This window comes from Phalacrocorax carbo, chromosome 4, assembly GCF_963921805.1.
Source record: "Phalacrocorax carbo chromosome 4, bPhaCar2.1, whole genome shotgun sequence".
Classification (NCBI taxonomy): domain Eukaryota; kingdom Metazoa; phylum Chordata; class Aves; order Suliformes; family Phalacrocoracidae; genus Phalacrocorax; species Phalacrocorax carbo.
In genome coordinates, this window is record NC_087516.1 from 19,752,808 (window position 1) to 19,778,513 (window position 25,706).

Consider the following 25,706-nt stretch of genomic DNA (forward strand, 5'->3'; position numbering starts at 1 on the left):
TTTTTTAAAAACACTCCGAATGCCCAAAGTGTTAGCATTTTCTCGACCTGCAACTACAACAGCTGGGGAGTCTCTATTTGGGGGTTTCTTCCCCCCTCCCAGTGGCAGTCATTAGTAAGCACTAGCGATGTATTCATTTATCAAAAAATATGAGCAGATTAAAACTTAGAAATACAAGAGATATTTAAAGATCTCAAAATCAGCACAGTGCTGGCAAGTCTGGCAGCTCTTCAGAAACAGTAGAAGACGTTGATACACAGGCTGGTGCAACTGCCAGGACTCCAGTAACTAGGGCAGTTTCTAAATGAAAAAATGGCAGTTGTGGTTAAACCAAGAGACTGATAGGATTCTCACATCAAAAGGGAGGTGGGGAAGAAAGTTGTGTTTGGCTTTAACGTTTTTGTTGGTTTTAACTCGTATAAATACATATCTCAGCTCCTAATTTTAACCATTTTTCTTTGGCAAAGCTCAACCAACAGGATATGGTTCCAGATATTTATTTGTCCAAATAAAAGAAAATCTGTCCAAAAGAAATCCATTAGAAGAGGGCTTCAGTTGGGTAATATTTCAACTTCCCCATGTAGTCCAACTTCTAATGTTATCTTCTTAAGGTAGAATAATATCGTAATGAAAGAACACTTAAATATAACTACAGTTTGCCATGTAAAAAAACCAAAACCCTGCCCTTTCATTAGAGTTTATAATGGAATGTTTCAGGGGCCAGTTGTCTATGACTTAAAAGAGCACTTATACATACTCAAAAATTACTTATGCATTAATACAGGTTACTTATAATCTACTGTGTCTCAGCACAATGAAGATTGTCGTAATTATTACTAAAGCATCCTGCAGGCACAAACGATGCACAGGTATACATCCTGACATGTATACATTATTTGGCTCTCTCGTCTACAATTGCATAAGCTATCTTTCCTTCCTGAACAGAACTTGAAAATGTTGGACAAGAAACACAGTAGCTACAAGGGCCTCTTACTATATGAAAAGTAAATGGGGGAAGAGGACAAAAGAAATTACAAAAATAGGTTAAACATTACATAAAGTCAGTCTATCCCTCCCACAGCTCTATGGGGTGTAGACTTTATGCTGGCAGATCCAATAAACGCTTAGGACAGATTAAACAACTTTTATACAGTGAATGATGAGGAAACATATGATTTAAATTCTACCCTACACATACATAGGCTTTCTCCCTAAAATATAGTAGGCTAGATTTATTTTGAGTTTTCACCACCAGTGTACCAAATATTTAGGGTACCACCAAAACTGTTGATAACTGAAAGCCCAATACTATATTGCATGTGGGTCTCAGACAGAATTCTGCTTTCAGGTCACCATATTCAAATTGTATGTGAGGATTAAGTGCTGCTAGAGCTGTTTCACCAGGTTCAAGTAACTCTCTAGGAACAGGAAACTGTTCAAATCTATCACCGATTTTGATAATAGAATAATACAATAGAAAGCAACTGGAGTGTCCAGGTTCATAAGGAACCATGAAAGAGGAGACAACAGACAGTACTGAGACTTGGATATTTTCCAAATGGAAATTAAAAAGCTGTTACTAAAAATCATCTCTTGACTTTTTGAAAAGTTCTTACATAGGCATTTGACATCCCCTTGCATCAAAAGAAAAAGACAGCAATGTGAATCACTGTGTTTTGCTATTTTGCTTACCTCATATCACCTGTGACGTGCATACAATGGTCAAAATTTCTTGAAGATGTAATATAAAAAAAGTAAAAAAAGAAAAAAGCTTGGGAGTACCACACCTCTGCAAACTAAACAAAAGCTATAACCTAGACCAGAAAAGCTTTTTGCTTCCCTTAAGTCATTTCTACACTTCCAACAGTTCAGAATACTCCAAAGCATTCAATTTCACAGCACAGATTTTTCCAACAGAAGCTAGACACACATTTCTCCTCCCTCACCACTCACCTTTCAGAAATTATCTAAGAAGCAGGTGAGGATGGGGAAAATAAATATTTTGTTAGCCTAACACTCTTGAGTCTTCTCCTGAAGGAGTCACACCTAACAAAGGGATGGAGCTTCCAGAACCGAAATCAGAACTAAAGTTAGAGCTGAAGACAAGTTCCTGAATGTTCATAAAACCATTTCTCCACTCAGTATCATTCAAACAAGAAATACTGACACTTTCCAATCACTTTTAAAGACTTCCCCAAAAAAAAGTTCAGGTCCACCACTAGGAGAGCTCAGGCCCATCTTTTCACATGCTCTGCTGTACTACCACAAGAACTAAAATCAGAAATTGTTACTGTGAAAAAGTATTAGATGCTCCTATTTTTATTTAAGCTATCAATATATGTGTATATTGGTGCCATTAAAACAGGAGAGAAAAAAAAGACTGTCTACAAATAACACTCCCTTCACAGTGTGGATTTCCCTTTCCAAAGCTCTATTAGTATATCCTAAAAATACATATCAAACCCTTGTCATTATTTACAGTTCAATAAATATCAAACCCTTCTTTTGCTATCTAAATATCTTACTGAATTCCATGACTATCTCTTCCTCCTCTCACGTACAATGAAAAATAGTACTTTATAAATGCATAAAGTCACCTCCTTTATCCTCACAAAAATCAACAGACAGCATTAGCTAGCTTCCAGATGGAAAACAGCAGTTTGCTTCTAATTGGCTGGACTTTGAATAATGCTATATAAAGTCAAATATCTGCTGGATGAAAAATTATCTGTCACAAATTAGTTGTGCAAGAAGTTACTTCAACATTTAAACTGCAGGAAATTCACAGCAAAATACAGCATTAACAAAGTCACTGGAGATTAAAATATTTAACATCTTTTTGTACAGACACTTCAATTACTATTTATGGCAGTAAAAATCTTTGACCTGCTTACTGTTATTCAGTTATTATTTGCATGATTTTTTTCCTGTAAGAGTAGATGCAGACATAGCACAGTCATTTTCCACTATAATTAACGAACATTTCACCCTCCAGTGAAACAACTCTTTCTTTGGTAATCTTATCACCTTGTTTACAAAATAATGCATTACTAAAGTCGACATTTTCATTAATTAACATACATGCACAAAATTATTAACAAACATATTTGAAACTCCTACTTGGGGCAAGCATTTTTAATGTACTTCCCTCATAGTTTTGGGGCATACAAGAACAAATAAAAATCTCTCCCCTTCAACAGTAACAGTGAATAATTGACAGATTGGGATGAGGTCAAGAGATAACATGTTTGAGCAAAATGATGACCTAAGAGGCAACAATTTGTCTCCTGAAGATACCATATGCCTAAGTTTATCTGAAGAACTGAAAAAAAAAAAACACCAAACATTTAAAAATATGTAAATTTTCATTAAGATGTCCAAGAACTAAACAGGAGAAAACCAGTTTAGTGTGTTAACAGATGAATTATGAAGTTGTGAACCTATTTCAGGATTCAAAATATTTTTTAAAATGCAATTAAAAAAATATTATGCAGTTACGTGTTCCTAACAGTTTAGTTTATTTTTTTTAAAAGGCTTTGGTTAACTATATCTATACATCTAAACTCTATCCAAAAACCATTAAGGAGAAATGGCAAGAGTGTTTGCTATGAAGTGCAACATTACAAACAATGAATGAACAAACAAGCATTAAATGCATACAGAATCTCTCCCTGGTAAGCACTAATGTTAAGTGACAATGCTACTGTCTGAATTGACTATTTAAACATTAACTGAATTTTTCTTTACCTGTTTCATGTTCTAAATTAAAAGTGAGGGAAAGAGCATATCTACAAAGAAAGAAAACACTCATAAGGAAATAAGGGGGAATATGAATAGTAAGAAAAAAAAATAAGACGACACCCTCAGATAAGTGCAATTTTAAAGGCATGCAAGTTATCACAGTGAACATTATGGAATATAACTTAAAACTGCTAAACATAATGTTACTGTTTAAAATAGTTACCGTGGCTTTCCTTTTTTTTTTCCTCTTACTCTTGACTATTCTTTTAAGCTTGAAGATTATTTTAATTACAGAAGTACTTTCTGTCCACGGTCACAAGAGCATTTAAAGCAGAAAAGTTTACTTTTACTGTGGTTAAATAGTTGGGTTTTTTTAAAAAAGTCTTGCACACACAAAAAAAGATGGTCATTAATGACTAGTGTATCATGCTGGTCACCCTTCCTTTATGAAGGCACCTGACCATTAACAATCATTTGCTGATATATTAACCCCTACACCAGTGCACATAAAGTGTGTTACCTCATTCAGATGAGACCACTATACCATCTAAAATACTGCTGTCCCAGATCACTTTAAATGCTCAAAACATGATGCCTTACTGATTTTCTTTTTCATGAAAGATATCAAAATAACCTAAAAAAAAATATCAATCTTTACAAAATGACAGCAGTTGAATGGAAGAAAGTTTGGTTCTTATAATTTTAAAGAAAAATAAGATTTGGATTCATAGAGCAAATGTAAATGATCATCTCTAAACTAATTAGTTTCAAGTTTTTCCTGTCTGAAAATTTCAACAAGTTACAACAAATAATAACTGTCAGCAGATGCCTTTATTACCTAAAGCAAGGATGCCAAAATAAAGTGTAAAGATCTAGAATGCCATCACTGCTGATAACCTTGCTTCTTCGGCACAATGGCTTATTTCTACAATAAAGCTCATCTGCCAGTAGAGAAGACAAATCTTTCTTCTGGCATGGGGGGATGGAACTGTGGAAGTGTTTGAATTTATTTAGGCCAGGTAACCAGAATTGCAGCCTTCAAGTTTTAGGGGAAGAATAAAATACTTTTAATCCCCTGAAGCCAAAAGGCCTTTGGAAGTCCTCCTAGATGTTGTGAGATGATTATGAAACTGGCTGCTTTCCCAGTCAAATGGCCTAGAAAAATCCTTATCTCTAAAGTTTCTGCTTGCTCCCAGGTAGATCAACCTGCCAATCCTGACCTTCTACCAGCTGGAAAAAAGCTGACTGTAACAGAAGCTACAATGCTGCTTCTTATCCCATAGGTGATATATCATCTGAAAGGGAAAGTGAAAACAGGAAGCAAAAGGTGTCAAAGAAGTTACTCTCAGACTCACTCCCATTTCCCTCCCCCCCATACATTCACTATGTACCAAAGTTGTAAAGTAAGCAGCAAAACTGTTAAAATAAATGTCAACAATAAACTTAAAATGCATCTAGCCTCTTTTAGAGGCTTTAATACATCCACTTCCCCTACAAATATACTTCACAGTTGTTTGATAAAGGGCTTGAGAATTGATATCAAAGAAATAATTTTCTTTACATCAGTTTTCATACTACAAGACGAACAAAGCAAATGCAGTCATCACAGCATTCCAGCAAGCTTCCACTGAAACTGCCCTAATCTCACCTTTATGCTGTTACGACAGTCATATTCATGAAGAACACTTAACAATGTTAACTCTTCAATCACAAAAAAAAAAATACATCAAAATAAAGAACACATCTCTAATAATTCTGAGAGCAAAATGTCTTATTTATGAAACAAACAGTATATCACTTAATTTTTAGAGTTAAAATAACTTTTTAAGAAGTGCTTACAATCTTTCAAGAAGGTTTAATCCAGAGAAGGAACCATTCTTCAACTCTGTTATTTTATTGTTACTCAGAATCCTGTAAAGAAAAATGGCCAAGAACAATATGTTATAAATTTGGTAACAAAAATATTTGCTGCAGCTTACACTTCTGGTGCAAATCTTTTTGTTTAACAGCCTTTATATCAAACTACAATGCCTAGCTCATTGTCTGAGGTGTATATAAAACAACACATAACATTTGTAACAAATAGTATGAAGGGAAAAAAAGGCAGGATTTTCTATGCTATGTGCCCCAAGTACCATGCCAGCTTACATAATTAACATATGAAAGAAAGTACACCCATGTAGGATTATCATAATAAAACACCAGCATGAGATAATAAAAAAATAAAGTATTAAACAACCAATCTACAAGTTCAACATTCCGTTCTTCCACACCCATTTTGGTTTTCAAAACCACACAGCATATCACCTGTTTCTCATCTCCCCTGCTGCCACCCTCGGCCAATTGCACACAGTCACTTCCTCCGTGCCACCTTTCCCAGCCCTCCTTCACACATTCATCCTTCCTCTCAATGCAATCGCTTTAAGACATCTGCAAATAAGCTCAGCAAGCACTCCTTTACTTCTTTCTTCTCTTGAAGGACAAAACAACCACAAGTTCTCTCTTCCACACGAATAACTGGATCAGGCCCATCTAGCCAAGTACCCTATTCTCCTAATACAGTTGTCTGCAGATGCAAATTATCCTGACATTCAGAAATCCCTTGTATAGCGCTGGATGCTTCCTTACTTAGAAGGACCTGCTTTCTCTGAAGCCATTTATTTCTCTCTGAGAAAAAAAGCCTATTCTCCTTTTGAATCATGTAAAATTTTAGCACCCACAACACTCCTTGCGAAAGGTTTCGCAGTACAAAGCTCCGTTCCATAAGCAACACCTCATCTCATTCATTCTGAACACAGCTCCGGCTAGCTTCGTTTGATGCTCCCCACCTCTTAACACTGCAACAAGGGTAATCAATCCGTACTTACTCTATTTTTACCACATGTAATTATGTAGAAACCTAAGATGGTCTCTTGCCAGATGGAAGATTCATCTTTTACTTAATTGCTCTTCACACAGAAGTAATTTTGTGCCACCTTAATAATTTTTGAACTCTTTCCAGCTTTATTACCCTGAAAAAATTCTGAGATAAGACCACCAGAATTGAAATAGTATTCAACATGCAGACAAGTCACAAATCTACACAGAGGGATTAGGAAGTTCTTGTTTTGTTTCCTACTGTTTCCCTAGCAATTCCTAAGATGTGGTCTGCCTTTACCACTTGTACTAAGAGTCAGCTCAGTGCCCATCATCCTGTATATGAAGACAGATTTGTTGTCACCCCAACACAATTTTCATTTTTCTACAATGTGTGTTTCTGCCATTTTATTGCCCAATTATTAGTTTCAAACTCTTCCAAAATTCTCTACTCTACTTTCACCCTTATTACACCAAGAAGCTCAAACTGTCAACCCCCTACTCACACTATGTTACAGGTCATTAAGAAATATGTTGTGCATCACAGGTGTCTAAGACTCCACTCCACTGAGAAGGCTAACCATTTACTTCCATATCCCCTTATTATCCTTCAGCAAGTCAGTTGTTCATACCATGATTTTCCATTTTAGCCTGACACACTATTTTCATCAAATGTCTTCGGAGCGGGTCTGATAGATGCCTTTCGGATAAGCATCTGTGTCTCATTATATCAACTGGATCATCCTTGTAAATATTTTGCTGATGCTGAAGGTTTGTGGGGAAGAGCTTTCCATTACAGGAGATGTAAACTTTCTAAAGTACATCTCTCTCTCTCTCTTTATCCAGGTATCCAGTATATTTATTATAAATTCTACTGATCAGTTCAACACAAACATCACACTTGGAACCATGTAGTTCCCCTAAATTCCCGATGCACTTAATTTTTTTTTTTAAAAAATCAGCATTTGCCATCCCTCCAGTTCTCAAAACTCAACTTCATCCTAAGCAAGACTTCAGACATTCAGCATCTGACTTTTTCATCCCCAAGTTCTAAAATCTCCCCAACACACACCATCTTGTCCTGGAAATTTATTCACTCTGTCAGTTTGTTCCACAACTTCTGCTAGGGTCACTTCAATTTCAGACAGGTCCTCTATCAAATGCATCCTGAAGATCCAACATGTCTGTGCACTTCTTTACTTACACCAATCACATCTTCAGGTGGATAACTACTTCCACACTTAAAACTGCCACTTGGAGATTTCTTCCCAGTCTACTACATCTTTCAGATATCCTCTACAATAGCCATGAGCCAAACACACACACATCCCCCCCTCTTTCCTCCAATGTGTAAAATTTATTATCTAATGACAAGGATTAGTACTTCAAAACACATCATGAAATACCAATCTATGAAAACAGCATCATTTGACACAACCGTATATTACGCTAAGTAGTTTTCTTCTCCAGGTTTCTCAGACTGCCTCAAGCCTCCATGGTTTAGACAGACACAGGGCAGGCTCTCACTTTGAGTCAATCTCTCTCTCCCAATCTCACATACACAGAATCAAGACAGCTGAGCAAGTTATTTGAAAGTCCTTCTATTTCCAGTCTGACAGACGAAAGGGTTGCAAATTATTGAAGTTAAGATTAAATCATTCAACCAAGGTAACAGTTCTGATGTTAAAAGGAGGAAATCCCATTCCTTCTCCTCCCCTTACAGTCATATCATGTATTTCTGCAGCTCATCTCAAGTCATCCCTGGTGCCCACTGCTCCACAAGCAATGAATGTTAAGCTACACATTTACCCAAGGCATCTTCCAAGAGATTAATTAATATGTCAACCGCAAAAGCGTGATCAACATAGTGGGCTACAGTCAGCTATTCCCCAAGTGAAGGCTTATCACAGGAATGGCAGAAAGGATGAGGAAAAAAAACCTTCAAAGTATACTGAGAATTTGCTGTTGTATGTGCCTATACTACCTGTAACATCTACTAGAGTGTCAGCTAAGAAAATCTGCTCTTGTGAAAATACAGTTCTAGAGTCAGATACATTAAGCCACCTTACAGTAAGGAAAGAAGGAAAAACGCCCCTTGGCTGCAGCTGTGATAACCTAGATGACTAAACAAATGAAACAGTATTTTTTAAAACAGATGTACAAATCAAGGAATCTTTGCATCAATGAATGCCCAACAGAAATCCAGAATACACATTTGCAAGACTGCAAGTTTGGTAAATAGAATAATAACCATCATCTACAACTTGGAATGCCTGCAAAACTAGTAAAATTTCGCTGAAGCATTATATTTACTACTTTCACTTCTACTCAAAGATAAAAAGGTTTCAACCTAAGCAGTAAGATTTATTTGTAGAAATGGCAAGTACAGGATTCATTCTATAAACCAAATCTATTCAGAGCAAAGTATACCTTTATTTCAACATTCTTCCTGGCTTCAGAAATGTATGCAGGAAGAAAAATTATAATATATAAAGAAATGAATGAAGGAGCTTATATAAAACCTCATTAATAGTTAATGCAAACTGAACATAAGGCCTAATAGCAGCAGCAAGAAAAAACACAGACCAATTTCAGACTTATGGATAAAATAAAAAGAAAAAAACATGCAGTTCAGAAAACATCCAGGTCAACACAAGCAAGGCAAGCAAACTATAACCTTTGGTAGCACAGAAATAATTTGTATTTTAATTATAATTGACTTCATCTTAAGATTTATTGATTTTACCTGTACTTCTTCCAGAAAAAGAAGCTGTTTAAAATGGAGCAGAAACCTCTTCAAAAGTAACTGTAACTGACTGAACTAAATTTAAACTAAATAAAAATCACAGTTCTGTAGAAAAAAAATATTATTTTTCTGACATTGCCTATAAAATAATAGGCCTAAAGTAGAAGCCTTTGAATATCTGTGCGCTAGGTAAATTTCTCTCTGGGGTGTGATATACAAATTATAGTCAGCTTGATTTAGTATTTTCTCTGCAGAGGCTGTTAGTTGCTCAACCATAACATTTTAGTACAATAAATGATAAATTTTACAACACTCCATATAATCTAAGACATTTCACCACACTTAAAAATGTTATAAGTGTAATCTTTAAAAAAATGCAGTTTAAAACTTGCTATTAATATATTTAGCCTATACATTATTTGAAGTCATAAGGATTGTGGCATAAGAACACAAAACACGATAAAGCATTCACCTCAAAGCAGACACTTCATAGTCACTTTCGCAATTTCTGTGCATTAATGTACACTGAAATGGTGGACCATCATGTACCACTTAGATACAGAAAATTATTTGTGATCAATAATATTTTTAAGTTACTAGTTTAAGACCATAATTTTTCTTAAGCAGCAAGTAATTCTGAAAATATGTGAACTTTAAGAATCACACAGAATCACAGGTTGGAAGTTTAAAGAGAAAATGGTAGAGAGTACAGATCTCCACTCATCCCTGTCTTGTTCAACCCTTCTTTAACAAGTGACTTCACAACATAAAAGATGCACCTGGAGATTTCACGAAGGGGTTTCCATAGCCCAACATCATTGTTGCTCCATATGTCTTACAAGCTCCAGCTCAAATTTTTTTTTCTTCTTCTTTTAAATGATACCTGCTTGGAACAAATGTATTTTGCTTGTCTGACCCTAACATAACAGAAAATAAAATGTGGAACTACTGCATGCCAGCACACTCACAACCACAGGAATTAACACAAAAAATCTGGAAGAAAAGGCAGCTGAAAAGTAGGTCTTAGGAAGCATTATGGACAGTGCCTCAAGTCACCTTAAAGCAACACATTTCCCTGTCCTTTGACTGAGCAGAATTGGTTGTAGAGGCAAAGGGGTAATCCAAAACAATGAACCTCAAGAAAAAAACTATCAACATCCTCCCCCTTCAAAAAACTCCCCAGCTTTTCACCCATTCCAGGAACATTGCTGAAATGTTCCTTTGTTGAATACAATTTGGATCTGAAGCCCCTGTTTCCATTTTGCTCCATAAAGTGACAAGAATTTGGCAAAACTCTGCAGAGAAACTCTACTCTGACTCTAACTTACTGGTGAGACCTTTAGCAATAGACACCCAGTTGCTAGCATGCAAAACATAAATATGCAGTCAAACCCAAAGCGTGTCCTTTGTACTACAAAAAGTTTTAGCAACAGATACTAAAAGTGATGTGATCATCCTTTTCTTTTTGATAGAGCACGGGGAAAAATATCAAGGCTTGATTTGTTTTTATCATTAGAATAAGGTGATAAGCACTGAATGAAAAAAGTTTTATGAAACAATTTTGGCTTGTCAGCTATAAAACAACCGTCACTAAGACAGCAGTCAACTAGACAGGAGTTTAGAGTGCATCTCCAGAATTCACAAATTAATCCTTTCACAGGATACTATTAAAATACACACACATCCATTAACACTATTACAAAACAATCAAAATGGCCTCCAAGCAGCCTGTACGAACACTGGGAGACAGTGTAACTTTTAGTTTAGTTTAATGCTGAAGTAGCTTCCAGAACACCTTTTAAGAGACTCAAACAGAGAGCCAGGAAATAGAAAATAAATCAGATCATTTCATGATGATGGCTGTATACTCTAAGGACTGGGAAAGTGACCTGCCAGCAAAAATTGGACTAAAATAACCATCCGTACCACTAAGAAAAGTGCTTTCTGATGAAAGCTGTGAACATGCAAAAAGAAATAAATTTTTCTAAGTTTATCTTGTAGAAGCTGTGATTTAACAAGGATATAAACCCAGTATTTTTTCAACAGTTAGTACTTTGCCTTCTGGTAAGTTACTGGTGTCAAAGGGAAAGAAGTGTAAGTACTGGGCAGAGCAGAACATGAACAGTACTTGCCTAAAAGTAATCCTGAAATGAAAACACTCCACAAGCTGTATACAGAGAAAGAATTACTAATCTTTCCAAAACCTCTAACAAAAGGAGACAGTATTTTCCAATGTAACAAAAATATTATAACTGAGGAAGCTTAGCAATGAAACATTTGCAAAATAGAAGTTTGCAACAGATAAAATATTTCCTGTGCTATTTCATTATTATGCTCATTAAACAATATTAAGACTGTAAACTAAAACATTAAGAAGTAATGAAAATACAACATTAAAACTATGTCTATTTATTCCGCTCCATTTTTAACTGGGAACGTGCTAACTTTACATCCAGTAGTGATGGACTTTCTCCTACACAATCCCTGCATTATTCAAGCAATGATACTCACTTTGTGCACTGCTGTTCAAGGTGGGTTTTTTTCTTGATATTCTGTATGTGGCCACATGCTTTATTTATTGCCTTTCTTTGAGGATAAACTGTTCTTTAAGGACAGAAATTCTTCATTTCTAGTGAAATACAGTGCCAATACTGGAGTATCTCAGTTAATTTTCTATGTGAAAGTACTAAATAAAAATCATCTTAGAAAAAGGAGAGAATTAAGGGGCAAAACAGAATGCAAGAAAACATAACACAGTCTCACATGTATTTACATTTCCTATCAGGTATATGTGGTGTCTAGAAAGTGCTTTGTCTAGACATGTGAACAAGCATTTCCTGTCAACTGCTGCCTCACAAAGATATATTTTCCCAAAAATTTATATTCTAATCCTACAGAAGTCAACAGTTTTTGGACAGTTCAGCTCCCTGAACCAACTAGGCATGGAGCCAGACAAATGCTAGTACAGGAGCAAGGGAGGGGAACGAAAGAAAAAAAACAATCCCACCACACCAAACCACCCACACAGCAGAGACTGGGAGATGAAGGTACAAACACACCAGCTCCCGTTCCGGCTATGGTTTTATAGGTAGCTGGATGTGGATGTAACTTTCTGCACTGAGAGGGGGAGATCTCCTTTGCCCTGCTCTTGCTCCTGATCATCTCTGTGTCAGAAGCAGGAAGAGAGAGCGGAAGGAGACCTCTCTTCTCTGGCAGAAAGCTGTAAGGTCAGCTCACTGCAACCGACGGAAACTTTAATGAGCCCATCGACACACAATTTTTAGAATTGGTTTAAATTGCTGTTAACACCAGAGGTTGTTATCCTAGAACAACAGTCCAAGGTATTAGAATCAATTGTTTGGGATATCTTACTGGATGCTTTTAGAAATTTGACCATAACTTGCAAACTCTGCCTGATGCTAAGTTTCAAGATAAAATCTATTCTGTAATGACATGGGCTAACTAATGACAAGTTCTTGTATCTGGCAGAAATAAGCCTTTATGTTCCTCTCTTCAGATGGAAATAGCACATCACGTGAACAACACCAGAAGAGTATTCCCAGACCACATTATACCACTACCATTTCCTTATATAATCCATCTTCTCCTACTGGCATTCAGTCACTAATCCTGCCTTTTCTGATTTTGTGGGCAGCTGCTGAATTTCCAAGAATTCTTGCCCATCTCTCGCTAAGTCAGTTACACTCACTTTTCAGTACCTTATCTGCTCTGCCTTCATTCTCTAAGTCCTTCTGATTTCCCATCTCCATAACCAACACATACATTCAAAGAAACCCTCCCCCCATCACAACTCCTCCCCAACTCCCAGTAGTAGTTTCTGCCTTTTAATCCAATCTCCCTGCCTTTCTTCACTCGGCAGCTAGACTCTAACTTCCCTCCCTCTACCTCAAACCATCTTCTTCCCCTAGATTAAACTGACCTAGCAGAGGACACAGACTGTACTCTTACACAAAGCACCTGAAGACAGTGCAGCCCACAGCCACCTAGAGCTGTAATGCTGGAGACTTGCCTGGATGTATCCTAGAACACACACTGTCCTGCGCAGGCAGAATTGTGGAATTAAGCTGCCTCTTTCTCAAACATCTTTAATCAATCTGCATTTATTGTTTGGTTTGTTTGGTGTTCCCCCCCCCCCAAAAAAAAAAAAAGCAGCTCTTAGTTGGTCTGCCTTGCCAAAAAGGTCAAGTTCCTGCTCCAAAAGCAACAACACCGCAGCCCTGCCAAAACCGGCTGACTAGCTTGGGGCACACACACCAAAGCCACTGCGCTACTCTGGGACCTAGCAGCTCTGCACTGCAGCGCACTGGCATCCCATTCACTCTAAGGCAGCCTGGAGATCTGCAGGACAGGGCTGTACTGCACCACTGGACATGCCCTGTGTCATTACCGAAGGAGTCAAAACACAGTAATGCCCATAAACAGTAATTAATGGGTACGATCTGTCCCACTGTAGCACTCTAAGGACAGCAAGACATCGCAGTTTTCACTGCTAAACAGCCCAACTGTGAAATCCAAAGGTGAAAATAAAATTCTCATCTGTTTACTGTGTTAAAAGACTGAAGATATTTAACAGACTATTTAAGACTTTGCAAATCAATATTTAAAAGTTATCATCTCATTGCAGAAAGCAAAGCTCATGAAAACATACTTTCATTACTTTCTCTGAAGTTCTTAAATTTAAAACAATTTATTATTATTAATGAAAAGAAATGCTCAACTGTTTTTAATCTTCTTGGAGTAATTACTGGCACAAAGAAAGCATTTAAAGTGTATAGATTAAAAAACTACAGAGACTATTATGGTGAAGATAAAGACTAAATAAGGCAGTAATCACAAATCCATAAACCTGCAACATATCTGACCCATGCAAAGTACATATGGGAACCATTAAATTCTGAAAAATCTAATCTTGCAGCTCCATACTTGTTTGCAATTACAAAAATAACCTCTGAAACATGAGCAAACTGCAAGCAAAAAGCAATGAGACACATGTAGTTATTCATTCTTCATCACTGCAGCACAAAATTCTAGTTCTCCAACTCCTAGCATTAACCTAAATTTTAATATTTTTGCAGTTTTGCTAAACTGAAACAAAAACAGGAGCACTCCTGACCAATAAAAGACAACAATAAAAGAAAAAAAGTAGTCCTGAAGATGGAAATCTCTCTTCCTGAGGCTAGATACAGCATAAGGCATTGAAAATTCAACACTCACTGAAGGGCTGATGAACACATAATGGGCATTGCTTATATGGATGTGCTCATGGGAGGAAAGGTATTAGGCAATTTTACATTAAGACTGTGGCTCACAGAATTAAAAAAAATTATTTTTCCTCATTACAAAAATTTAAATTTGCTCTCCAGAATTTTGCTGAACTTATCTGTTCTCCTCTCTTATTTTTAACTCAGCAGGAATCAATACGTAGCCCTCACTCAAAAATTGAGCCCCAGGCTTGTAACAACTGCCTACAGCTATATCTATGGTACAGAAGCCATGTTTCTAATTACCTCACCTATTTAATCAAAAGTACAATAATCTCATTGTGAAAGGCACCTACAACAATTGAAAACACTTATATAGAAGAATATTTTTAAAAAAAAAATCAGTGTGCATTGATACAATCATTATTGCATGATGACTATTACCAATTACAACCTATTCACACTAGATTGGGTGTCCCAGTGGATATGTACTAACAATGTAACATGATGTCTTCCGAAGTTGAATAGTTATTTAGGTAAAACAAAATATTGTAATTTAGAAGAAAACGCTGTTCTAATTCTGACCTCAGAATTTTACTGCAACACTCAAATATACACAAAAGCGTACACAATCATAATTGTATACTGTATGTATTCAATACCCTATAGTAATAACCCCACAATAATTAATCAGTGTTGGAATAAGGCATACAGCAAAGCATGAATCTGGGTTTGAACATGGACTGCTATCTTCTCAACAAGGTAAGAGACATATGCAAAATCTGGTAGATGTATACGGAATAGGTCTATTAGAATACAAGTAAACCAGAAAATGAAACATCACTAATGATCTTTAGTAATCGGATGCCACTGGCAAAAGGGCATGCACAAGTACTTGCAAATTACTTAATTGTGGATACGAGAATTTTCAAGTACTGTCTCTGTACTGCCATGTGTTCATGAGAAAAACGTATTTTGCATAGTCTATGTATCCACTGACCAAAGAAAATTTTAAGATAAGTTTTAATAGGAGTTATTAGCCCTTTGCGTCTTCAAAAAAATGTTATCACTGCCCAAGTTATTAGTGCTGAGCACTTACAACAGTCTAAAATAGACTATTCTAACAAAAAAGGGATTAGCTGTCAAGAGTACCTTTGAGTTAATAATGGAATTGTACTTTAGAAGAAGAGGCAAACTTCCACAGAAGACATTTACTATGCCTATACTTCCTGTTTGTCAACATTTTGGTACAGGACACTTTTCAAAACACATAATAGAGAAAGGCCCAACTAGGTAAAACGAAGGAAACGAAAACAGTTTAGCAAAGCATCAGCTCATGCCTCAAAAAGAAAAGAATATTAAAAATCATAAATATAAGTCACTACTTGATATCTATTTGCTTTATTTTTAAAACCTGAAGAGTCCTTTTTCTGTAAGAAGGAAAAAATTACTCATGTAATCACATGTAATTCATGTAATTACAATGTAATCACACACTGACTCCTTGCATTATCAGTGAGCTTTTGCTTTGAAACTTTTGGAATTTAGTAATTTGTATTACAAATGGAAAGGTTGCGCAGGTCCAAATAAATATACCTTTCAGCTGCTTAATGGATGTAGTTTGACATGATTGTAATTAGGAGCTGGACAAAAACTGTGACATTTTAAGATGTTTCTCAACAACAACCCAGTCAAACATATCTTTGAACAGTTCTGAACACAAATCCACACTAATGCTCTGCCTTGTAAACGCTAACACTCGTAACTGCAAACACTGATACTCATATGTTCCTATCAGGGTATGTGGGTAGGCAAAGTTGTTTGCAGACCAGAAAGGCTCCTGATGCTGAAACACAATACTTTACTGAATATATATGCTTTCCCGTTGTTTATTTAGATTCCTATTCCTCTAGAATGACTTGTGCCCAACAGGCAACTAAAATTCTCAACAGATAACGAGGATTGCAACTTCATGGGCTTGCCTTGAGTGGGATTATTCATTCTCTTCCAAAGAGCAAAAGTAATGTCTAATATCCAGTGGGTTATGACATCATCATTTGAGCTTGCATCAAAGAAACAACAGCAATGGGTATCTTATCTCAGACTTCTATTACAAGAGTACAGTGCATTCCTTACTTAAATGTGAATCATGGCAACGGCTTCCATATCTACTGAAACAGCATGTCAGACAAAGCACGGAGCTACATTCACCCAGTTACGTTATCTTCACACCAAAAGCATCTCATCTGTCTGGTTAAACTACAAAGGTCAAAGCCATCTATGGTGTTCACGTAGATACACCCTTCATTTGCACATCCCAATCAGCTCATTTTATATAAGGCTATGAAAAAGTCCCTTTCTTAGCTATAACTAAACTTGAATTCACCTTGGAATTTTACCTAACTGCTCAGTAAAGCACCAGCTAATTATACCTGGATTCTAAAGAAATCTCAATTTACAGTACTGCCAGAAATCCTAAACGTTACTTGTTCTCCCATGGACATCTCTCTCTACTTTAATACTCATCCAGTGTTTGCTTTCCTTCCTCAATCCTGAAATAAACTTAGTCTCTTATCAACTGAAATCAAGTTAGTGTATTTTTTTTCTGAATTGTAACTAAAGATTCTAAATACTGACCTAAATTAATAGGACAATAAAATGTTTTGTGGCAAACAAAGGCCAAGGCATTTTGTAAATTAAGTGACCTTGCCCACCTTATCAATATCATTATTACCCACTGACTACAATGGTGTGCAAGAATGAAAGAACCTGGCCAGCATCCTCAGATGCTACACATTTATCCTAATTCCCACAATTTCTTTTATTTCCTCACTTTTTAGAGACTTTGTCCTCAAAAATATTTCACTGGGGAAAAAAACATAAATGCTAAATGCGCAGCAGCTGATCTGACAGTTTAAGAGTTTGATGAGTGATAAGGATGGAATCAGGATTTCTAAAATGAATATAATCACTTCATCTGAGTCATTCCTAGCTCACTAAAAACCAGTAAGTTATATAAAACTATGTAGGTCCTCATATTTAAAAGCAGTTTGTACAAAATAAGAGTCAACATAAAAGGAAATTAACTGAATTAAAATGCAGCTGATCTACTTCCAGCTACTTATCTCTTCAGTGATCCAATAATCCAAAAAGCTATAATAGAACTAGTACTTATCTTAATAGAAGAATCCCACAAGATTCTAGATAACTCAGGGCAGTTTGACTCTAATCAGACAACCTTCCACTATACACCCCATGCTGCAATTCTAAGAATCAGCTTGGGGAATAAAAGTAATTTTTGGCAAAAGATTAGATAACAATTAACCCAGCCACTACTAGTCAACATGTTAGTGAAATGGCACTTAGGAACACACCCATAAATGACCAAAACTTTCTAACCTGGTTAACATGGATTCAGTAAAAAGCAAAACCTCTCTCAGGTATGGAAAGTCATGCCTCAACAGTCAACAAACTTGAAAGATCCTGAACCACAATAGTTATTGTGTCGACTCTCTTAGAAAAAGCAGGAGCATTGGTTTAATAATCTTTGCCTTATATTTAACTAAAATTTCAAAATGTGTGCCATATAAATCGTAACAACACAGTTACGATACTTACTACAAGTAACAATGAAAAAATCAGTTTCTTGTAATTTCTGTTAAAAAGTTTAAAAGTGAAAAATAAATGTTTCAGAAGTTATCATGAACTTCAAAGGCCAGTTAAAACTGAAAGCAACTAATTAGTGTATGTAGATATATGCTCTAGATACACTCTAGATAATGAAGGAGTATGAAAATCAAGATAAAAGATGAACCATTCTTCCAAATTCTTCTTTCACTGTAATTATGAACAAAGGTCCATTCACAGTAAGGCTGCTGCGTTTGATATCTGCTTGTCTTTCACAGCAATCAGAACGGTAACTCAAGTTTTTTGAGCCAAACAACCCCAGTCAACTTCAGCATACCAACCATACTAACATCTACTTTCATCAAGATTTTAATGGATAATACTGTATTTTTAACAGTTAATCAGCTGCAAAGCATTTGAGGCTAACAAAGATTAAAATCGATTTGTTGATCAAACAGCCACCACCTTCTACTTTTGGCTTTCTTTTCTACTTCAGAAACTTGACATATCAATACTTCTGGTCACTTCTCACAGGTCATTTAGAAATATCCTCTGAACCACTGCAGATTGCCAAGCAAGAACAACTACTTCAGCCTTGATCACCTCCCTTTTTTTGGCTTTCCCTTTTCTCACAGGTCCAGATCCATGCATCTTCCACTGACCAGGTCCACACCTCACTAAGACTTCCTGAAAGAAGCACTTCCATAGTGTTTCAGTGCTGTCAAAGTCCACAAAAGCAGCAGACTGTTGTTCTTGTGACAGAACTATATACATTCTGTGCTTATTAAACTTGGATTATTGGTGGACCTTTCAAACCTATGATTTCCAGTTATGTAGATAAATATCTTAAGCTAGACCCCATAATTCAGTTTCTTCTCATCCATTTTCTTGCATACTACTTGGTTGCACTTAAGTCTTCCCACAGCAGCACAGGTACTTTGAGGGTCTCTAAAGAAGGCACAGGGTTCCACTTTCAGGACCACCCACCAATGAAATCCAGTGCTGCTGATGTCCCTGCCCTTGGCTGGGAGACCGGACTTGATGACCTTTAAAGGTCCATTCCAACCCAAACCATTCTATGATTATATGAACTTCTCTGTAACCTATTTTTCTTCCTGATACATTAAATGGTCACTCTATCAAATCCTTTCTTTACATGTGCACACTCATGTCTAAGAAAATTTCTTTCTTTGGAATAAGTTGCACATCCTGTTTGAAACTTGTTATTCAAATGGATGAGCTAGGATTGTTTCCACATAGAAAGAGTACGCCTACTACCATGTAGAAGTAAACTGACCTTTTTTCCAAAGAAGAAATAAAATAAGCCCCTTTGGCTGGTTTTATCACGAGCTGTTTGCTACCGCAAAACTTCAGGCCCACCTAGCCTACCGCACACTGAGCGGCTCATGCTCTCTATTAGCGCTCGGTTGTTAAAACTACCTCAAAGCACGGTACTCCGAAGCCGGGTTTCTCCTGAGATAAAAAAAATAAATTCAGGGAAGTTTACCAAAACAAAAAAAAATGTTGAATTTCTTTTAATAAAGTAACACCTAAGCTTTCTGATCAGCCTGACCCCTCCGATGGAGTGCAGCCCCAAGAGGGAAGGGGCAGCAAGGCGAGGGGTGTGGGGATGCTGCTCCGTGGGGCGGGCGGCGCGGTCCCCGCCAGTAACAGGACGCTCCCCCCTCCCCAGAAATCAACATCCCGGGAAAGCTATGAGAAAACGTGAAAAGCACATTTTTAAAAAATCTCCGCTCCTGGGGCTTTCCCCGGCAGCAGATGGGGTCGAGCGCCCCTCAACCCCGCGCTGACCCCATTTTACCTCAGGCCGGCGCCCCCTCCCCCCGCGACGGTCGCACCAAGGTCCCCCCCCCTGGAACGGTACTCACAGGGTGACCGTCCGGTTAGGCAGCGCCTCGGCAGGCAGGACCTGAGCAAGCTCCAGGTTGCTGCAAACTACCTTCACCTCCAGCGGGCCGCCGGCCGCCACCGCTTTGCCGACGTTCTTGGGGCGCCCGTCGTACTTACAGCCCGGGGGCAGCGCGGCGCCGCCGCCCCCCAGCGCCGTCAGGAGCAGGAGCGCGGGCAGGAGCCCCGCCGGGCGGCGGCGGCGGCGCCGCGGCGGGCGGCAGAGAGCGCGGCGGCCCGGGGACAGCATGGCGGGGCCGTGCAGGGCCCCGCTCTGCTCCTCCCGCAGGCGGCGGGGATGGACGGGGTCGGCCGGGCCGGGCGGGAGAGGAACGGGCGGGGAGGGGAGGGGAGAGCGGCCGCGCTTCGCCCTGGCCTAGCTCCGCGGGGACGGCGCCAGGCGCGGCCGCAGCGCTGCCGCCATGCGGTGCCGCAGGGACGGTGGGCTGCGGGCGGCAGGCGGGAGCCGCGGCCGCCACAGCCGCCCTCGTCTTTGTGTCGGGGCCGGGCGGGCTCCGCGCAACGGCCGCAGCAGCGCCGCCTTCCGCCGGTGCCGGGAGCCCCGCGGCGGCCGCCGCACCCGCCGGGCCTCGGCCCCTCTGCGCAAGCGCCGGGGTGGCGGCGGCCGCCACTGCGCCTGCGCGCGACCGGTGAGGGGGCTGGGCAGAGGGTACCGCTCCCCGGCTGGAGGGGGGCGAGGGCTCCTGGGGTGGAGAAGCGCCCCTCCGGGGGGGAGTCCCGGCCCTGGCCCTCCGCCGCCGCGCCCTGGGCAGGGTCGTCGGCAGCGCTGAGCCTGCCCTTGGTCCCGCCGCTCCCCTGCGAGCTGTCGGGCCTTCCTGCCCCGGCCTCCTCCAGCGGGAGCTCTTTAACCGGGGCGTTGCCTGTGCCCCGATGGCGGGTGTCTTTGGGCCCCGCAGCGTTCTGTGGAGCTGAGGGTCGCTTTGACGCCTCGTGGGCTCTGTCCCCTTCGCAGAAACCGGGCGGAGCCGTTTGGTTTCCTTCTCAACTTCCATGCCTTTCCTCTTGCCCATAGCCCCGAACCCTTGCTCTTGCGGGAGGGACTGCTGCCGTGCTTCATGGAAAAAGGATAATCCCCTGCTTAGGTGCTGAATGGCTTTCAGTACTCTCAGCACCAAGTGTCTTGTGCTTGTTACGTATTTGTCCTCAAATTATCCCTGTAAAGTGAGGTAGCCCTGTTATTCCCACTTGACAGCCAAAAAGCCAAAGGATGGAAAAAGTTATCTCAAATGTAAAAAAATCAAAACAAAAAAACACCAAACCCACACCTACCTACAGCATGTCTTGTCATTGGGCGCTTGGGACTGCTTTTCTGGGTGTAGTTAGGGTGATGTTCTCACATTTATCTGCAGCCAGGACAGCCAGGCACAAATGCCTCTGTGCCAATGACAGCTGAAATTCTCAATACGTTCTTTGCCTCCAGTAGGTGTGAGGATAATAAACTAACTTGCAATCAAATTACAAGAACTGGCAGCACCTACTGTAAAAATTTTAAGAGACACTTTGCAGAACCCATACGAAGTTCTGGTCCCTAACCAAGAGCTCACAATGACCCATCCTTACAGAAGAGCACTGGCAAATAACACCCTGCAAAATACCTGTTATTACACAGAAATGCAACTTCAGGCATTGGCAATAACAGCTGCCAAAATGAGTCTTACAAAATCTTTAACCTAAGATTCCCTTGAAAAATGCTGAACACTCAGGTTGTGACCCAGTTTTAAATATAACTTAATGAAAGATGCGGGCGCAAAATAGGAATTGTGGATTGCAGCAAGTGGCATAAAGTTACAGGAATAACACCACAATTACCTGGGCATGCTGTAGATACCCTTTATGAACCATCATGTTTTCTCTCCTCAATTGTATGGCCTCTTACAAATGAAGATGGAACCTGTCCCATGTACTGACATTGTTGACCTGAATGCCAAGAGGACACAGGTCCTTGAACTTTAATAATGGGTTGCGTGCCACGGAGTCACTCAGCAGGACCAACCTGATCTGGGTGGGATGCAAGGCCACTATTACACTTGAACTAATTTAGGTCAGGACACAAACACAAAGTTGACAATGCCTTTGTACTTGTATGCTGCTGTTGTGCCAACTGTAAGAGAAGACACATCTAATTAACATACCAGTGTAAAGTTAATTCCGCCATTTTGGGCTTTGTTTTAAACACATTCAAACTGCGGATTGAATTTGTATTGGATCAGTGCTTTGTGTAATGGAGCCCCATCATTTTTATTCAGGCACCAGGAGTTTTAAAGCTGGATTGACTATATGAAACCATGTCCCAACATACTTTTTCCCTCAGATGCAGTGTTGGGTTAAACAGTTCTTCCCCTTTGCAACTTTCTTCCCATAACCTTCAGCCAAATCAATAACATGATCCGATTCACTGCACAGTTACATAAGAAGTTTGTGCTGGGTTAAGGATCAATGTGGAGATAAGACATACAGCTGCCTCTTCTGGCAGTGGGACCAGTTTATGCCAGTTTAAACCTTCTAGATCCCACTAGAGTTTTTGCTTGGTATCACCACAGTTTCAGCACAGCTAATCGAGATTGCACTTCAGTGCTACTGAAGGGAACATTCCCATGTTCTTCTGAAGCCTCTTGCTCCTCTCCCTTGTCTTGCATTTGTGGTGATGCATATGTTTTGACCCCATTAGTCTCCAGTTGTATCAGTGAGATGATCCCCATGGTCACATAATCTAAAAAAGATGATGGAAGTGGCCAGCTGTTGCTTCTTGTGGCTGTGATCATAGACTCTGAATTTTCCAATAATCCTGGAGAGACAAATTTCTTGCACTCCTTTTCATCTTAATGTCACATCCAATTCCTTTCCTTCTAATTTATAGGTTCAAGTGTGCTACTTGCCCTTGATGTTTCTGAACTATCTACTCTGTTCCTTCCACTCCACTGAGACTACCCATACTAAGATCTCTAACTATGGATCCCAGTTGCAAAGCTCCTACAATTTTAAATGGTGCATCTCTTTAAACTGCTAGTATTGAAACCTTGAAGTGTTGTTCTATGTTGATTTAAATTCTCTTAGTTTGTCTGCTTCTGCAGTGAATCTAATTCCAGGTCATATTGTTCCTCACCTGTTTTCAAAAAGCTTGAAGCCTTCAAGCAAAAGGCTCTTCTTGAAGGCCTATGCTTTTACCCTCATCTTTCCTCTTTCATGCAAATTACTGCAACTTCAATTCTGTGCCAAAGATTTGAAAATGTATTTTCTTACATTGACTCAGGAAAGCTCTTAATCCAAAACATATATACCACAGGGGTCACTTAACGAATTTCATGTGTGGTTGGTTTTTTTTTTCGAACTGTGATATACCTTTGTCAAGTTTATTCGATCACTACCTTTATGGTAGTGGTCTAAGGATATAAGGATAAAGTTACATTGTAAGTCTGCTTCAAAAACCAGGAAGTCCTATTCCTCCTAGCTTTCCAGCAACCCCTCCACCTTTAGGTTATATGTCCTCGCTCTTGCTCCACCTATGGTAGTCATCTGATTGTTCAATAAACTGATTCAGCTCAACAACTAAGCTAACCTTTTTTTGAGTTTAGTTTTCTGCCAGGTTATTGGGTTGAATCAATTCAGGGAAGGGCTAAAAGAGTGCCAGAGCTGGAGGAAGTGCACTAGGAAGGGAGTGGAAGGCGGCAAAGTAAGCTGCTTCAAGAAAGACAACATTTGTAGAGGGAGGTAATGATCATAGTAGCTGATATAGCTGCAAAAAAGGAAGCAAGCTGTCCCCAAAACTTCCTGGCTATAGCTGAGGTAGCAGCAACTCTAAAATATTACCTCTTTCTGCAATTTTTGCTTCTTTTTCTGAATTGAAAAAAGCCGCATTTTCTTTCCCTCAGTCTCCACCAGTGTTGGTAATCTTGTTGGTGCTGGTAATGCTTTACTTGAGGTGAGGCATGTAACTTGAACTTTTTTGAATGCACTTTGCTTCCAGATTGCAAACAAATGTACTTTGTCTTTTCTCTTGTTACCCTTCCCTTCATAAAAGTTGCCACCCATACATTCAGTTTTAAAAACTAATTTTTCCTGTTTTCTTTCTAGTCTACTAATTACTAACGTCTTGTATCCAAGATATTAAGAAGAAGGGTGTGGGAAAGAGGGGAAGGCAAAGAAATTCTTATCAAACTTTATGTGTAAACAAGGTAGCTTTGGCAGCACTTCAAATCACAGAATCACAGAATCACATGTCCTCAGGACACAGAGATAAATAGGAGCTTTTAAGTGATTTTTGTCTTTCTTTCATTCTGATTCTTTTCTTTGCTTACTCCTGTCCTTTGCTTTTACCAGTTCAGATTTCACATCCCTGTACATTTTTCTGGGCTATCATCACCTTCACTGAAATGATTGCTTCCTAATTCTTCTCTCAAGGGACTCCCATGCTGCCACTACCTTCATATCATCTCTTTTTTTTTTTTTTTCTCACTGCCACAGAGTCTTCTGCCTACCACATTTCATCTCTTCCTTTAATGGATTGGGACATCATCAGTTATGTTTCCTTTGCTACAGCATTGTCAAGGATGAGGAAGCATTTGGTTGCCCTCAGCTATGTCTGCAACACTGTGGTTATTTGCTCTTCCAAGTACAAGGAGGTGATGATAACTGCTGGCACATGCTGGCTTGCTGTTGGTAACCACTAAATCCAAGCAGGCTCAGAGTCACCTTTCTACAACATCTACTTCTTACACAGCTGAAGGCTGTAGCATTATATCCCTGCCTCAGTCAGACAGTTCACTGAGTTACCCCAAGCTCTGCTATTGCTCGTGACAAACACAGGTATTCCCAGATGCTTGGCTGACGTTTGTCATGTTGGACATCCTCCATTTGTTCTCAGACACAGAGGTGTTCTCTGCAAGCCCCTCTCCGCAGTCTACTGCAGTCAAGGGTCAGAGATCTTCAGTGTCAGTACTATAACTGGGGAAAATACAGTTTTTAGATTCAGTTGGGAGTCTGAGGAGAAACGCTATTTCCCTTTACCTGGTTGTTCCTTTCAGTAGACATATTTCAAGAATGCTTTGGCAGAATACCAAACATTAGTTGGCTTATTGTGTATACCTCTTATGGAAAACTTTTTGGAAATGCTTAAAAGGAGAATCCTCTCAAAGCTGTTTATTTAGAAGCCTCTGGATTTGGTTATCAATTAATCCGAAATTAAGCCAGAATTAGACGCTGAAATTTTGTATATTAAAATTTGAAATATCACCAGATGCACTTCTGCGGAAAGAACAGTCAGGCCCGGAAGATTTTCATGCTTGATTTTCATTATTTTCTTTGCCTTGAGTGAAGACAAAAATAACCCCTAATGTGTGGGTTCAGCAGACTCATACAGGGATCTCAGTCCTCTACTGCTGTTCTTGTCTATAACTGTAGAGAGAACACTGACTTTGAAATACTGTCCCATCGCTAAATTTTAGAAAGCAATGTACACAGCTCAAGAATATGTAAAATATGTTGTGTGAGGTTTCTTTTTATCATGCAATTCCATACCCACTTTTTCAGTGTTTGGCCTCCAAGTAAATTTTTAATATAATTTTGAAAAGTCTTGGCTTTCTATATAT

General features: G+C 39.1%; 2 protein-coding genes across 2 annotated transcripts in view; one reads left to right on the forward strand and one right to left on the reverse strand.

Annotated features, from left to right (window-relative positions):
* The window catches only part of ADGRA3 (adhesion G protein-coupled receptor A3), a 58,095-nt gene extending 37,397 nt beyond the window's left edge, over positions 1-20,698 (reverse strand). The window contains exons 1-2 of the mRNA XM_064449230.1: positions 20,082-20,698; positions 5,581-5,652 (exon numbers count right to left, since the gene is read on the reverse strand). Of these exons, the coding sequence (XP_064305300.1) occupies positions 5,581-5,652; positions 20,082-20,350 (341 nt within the window). The 5' untranslated portion in view covers positions 20,351-20,698. The remainder of the gene's footprint in view (positions 1-5,580; positions 5,653-20,081) is intronic.
* LOC104045513 (cytosolic beta-glucosidase-like) overlaps positions 20,399-25,706 on the forward strand; it is a 43,277-nt gene continuing 37,969 nt past the window's right edge. The window contains 1 exon segment of the mRNA XM_064450786.1: positions 20,399-21,088. Coding sequence (XP_064306856.1) covers positions 20,399-21,088 — 690 coding nt within the window.